The 573-nt window shown below is 60.6% G+C and overlaps 1 protein-coding gene across 1 annotated transcript in view; it reads right to left on the bottom strand.

The window, feature by feature from the left end:
• Positions 1 to 5: 5 nt before the first annotated feature.
• The window catches only part of LOC104083186 (tyrosine-protein kinase Mer-like), a gene marked incomplete at its 3' end in the record, with an annotated part of 18,200 nt that continues 17,632 nt past the window's right edge, over positions 6 to 573 (bottom strand). The window contains 2 exon segments of the mRNA XM_009586588.1: positions 6 to 220; positions 223 to 257. Coding sequence (XP_009584883.1) covers positions 6 to 220; positions 223 to 257 — 250 coding nt within the window.

Below are 573 nucleotides of genomic sequence, written 5' to 3'. Positions count from 1 at the left end.
GCCACCAGCGCCGCCTCCGCTCCGGGGGAGCAGGGCTCGGCAACGTCCCCGGGGTCCAAATCAGAGTCCGCTTGGGGGAAGCCTGAATCCTGGGTGGAGTCCGGGCTCTCCTCGGGCAGGCTGGTGTTGATGTAGATGACGTCCCCGGATCCCCGGACGGCGGGCAGGTTTTCCAGCAGCTTCTCGAGATGGACTTTCAGCTGCGAGAATGTCGGGCGGCAGGGTCGGCTCTCCAGCACGCAGACATTATTTCATACCTGGAAATCGGGAGAGGAGCGTGGTTATCACGGAGGACGTTGCCAGGCGCTGGGCTACAGGATGTACAGGGGCTAATTCCCTGCTTCTCTCCAAACCGAGCAAGCCCTGAGCTGCTTTGCATTAAAACAAAGCAAAAACAACTGTTTGCCCAACGGCAGGGATTTATCAGCCCAAGCTGCTGTTAGAAGTCTCTTCCAGTGCCTGCGGGTCGGGCAGAGGCAGCCAGCTGCAGCCCTGTGATCAGCCCCCCAGGAACATCCCAGTTCTGCTCCCGGGACACCGAGTCCTTCTCTTGTCCTTCCCGCAGGTGCCTGT

This window comes from Fulmarus glacialis, unplaced genomic scaffold (genome assembly GCF_000690835.1).
Source record: "Fulmarus glacialis isolate BGI_N327 unplaced genomic scaffold, ASM69083v1 scaffold21311, whole genome shotgun sequence".
In the NCBI taxonomy this organism is placed as follows: Eukaryota; Metazoa; Chordata; class Aves; order Procellariiformes; family Procellariidae; genus Fulmarus; species Fulmarus glacialis.
Note: the sequence above shows the minus strand (reverse complement) of the source record. Positions and strands in the feature narration are given on the sequence as shown.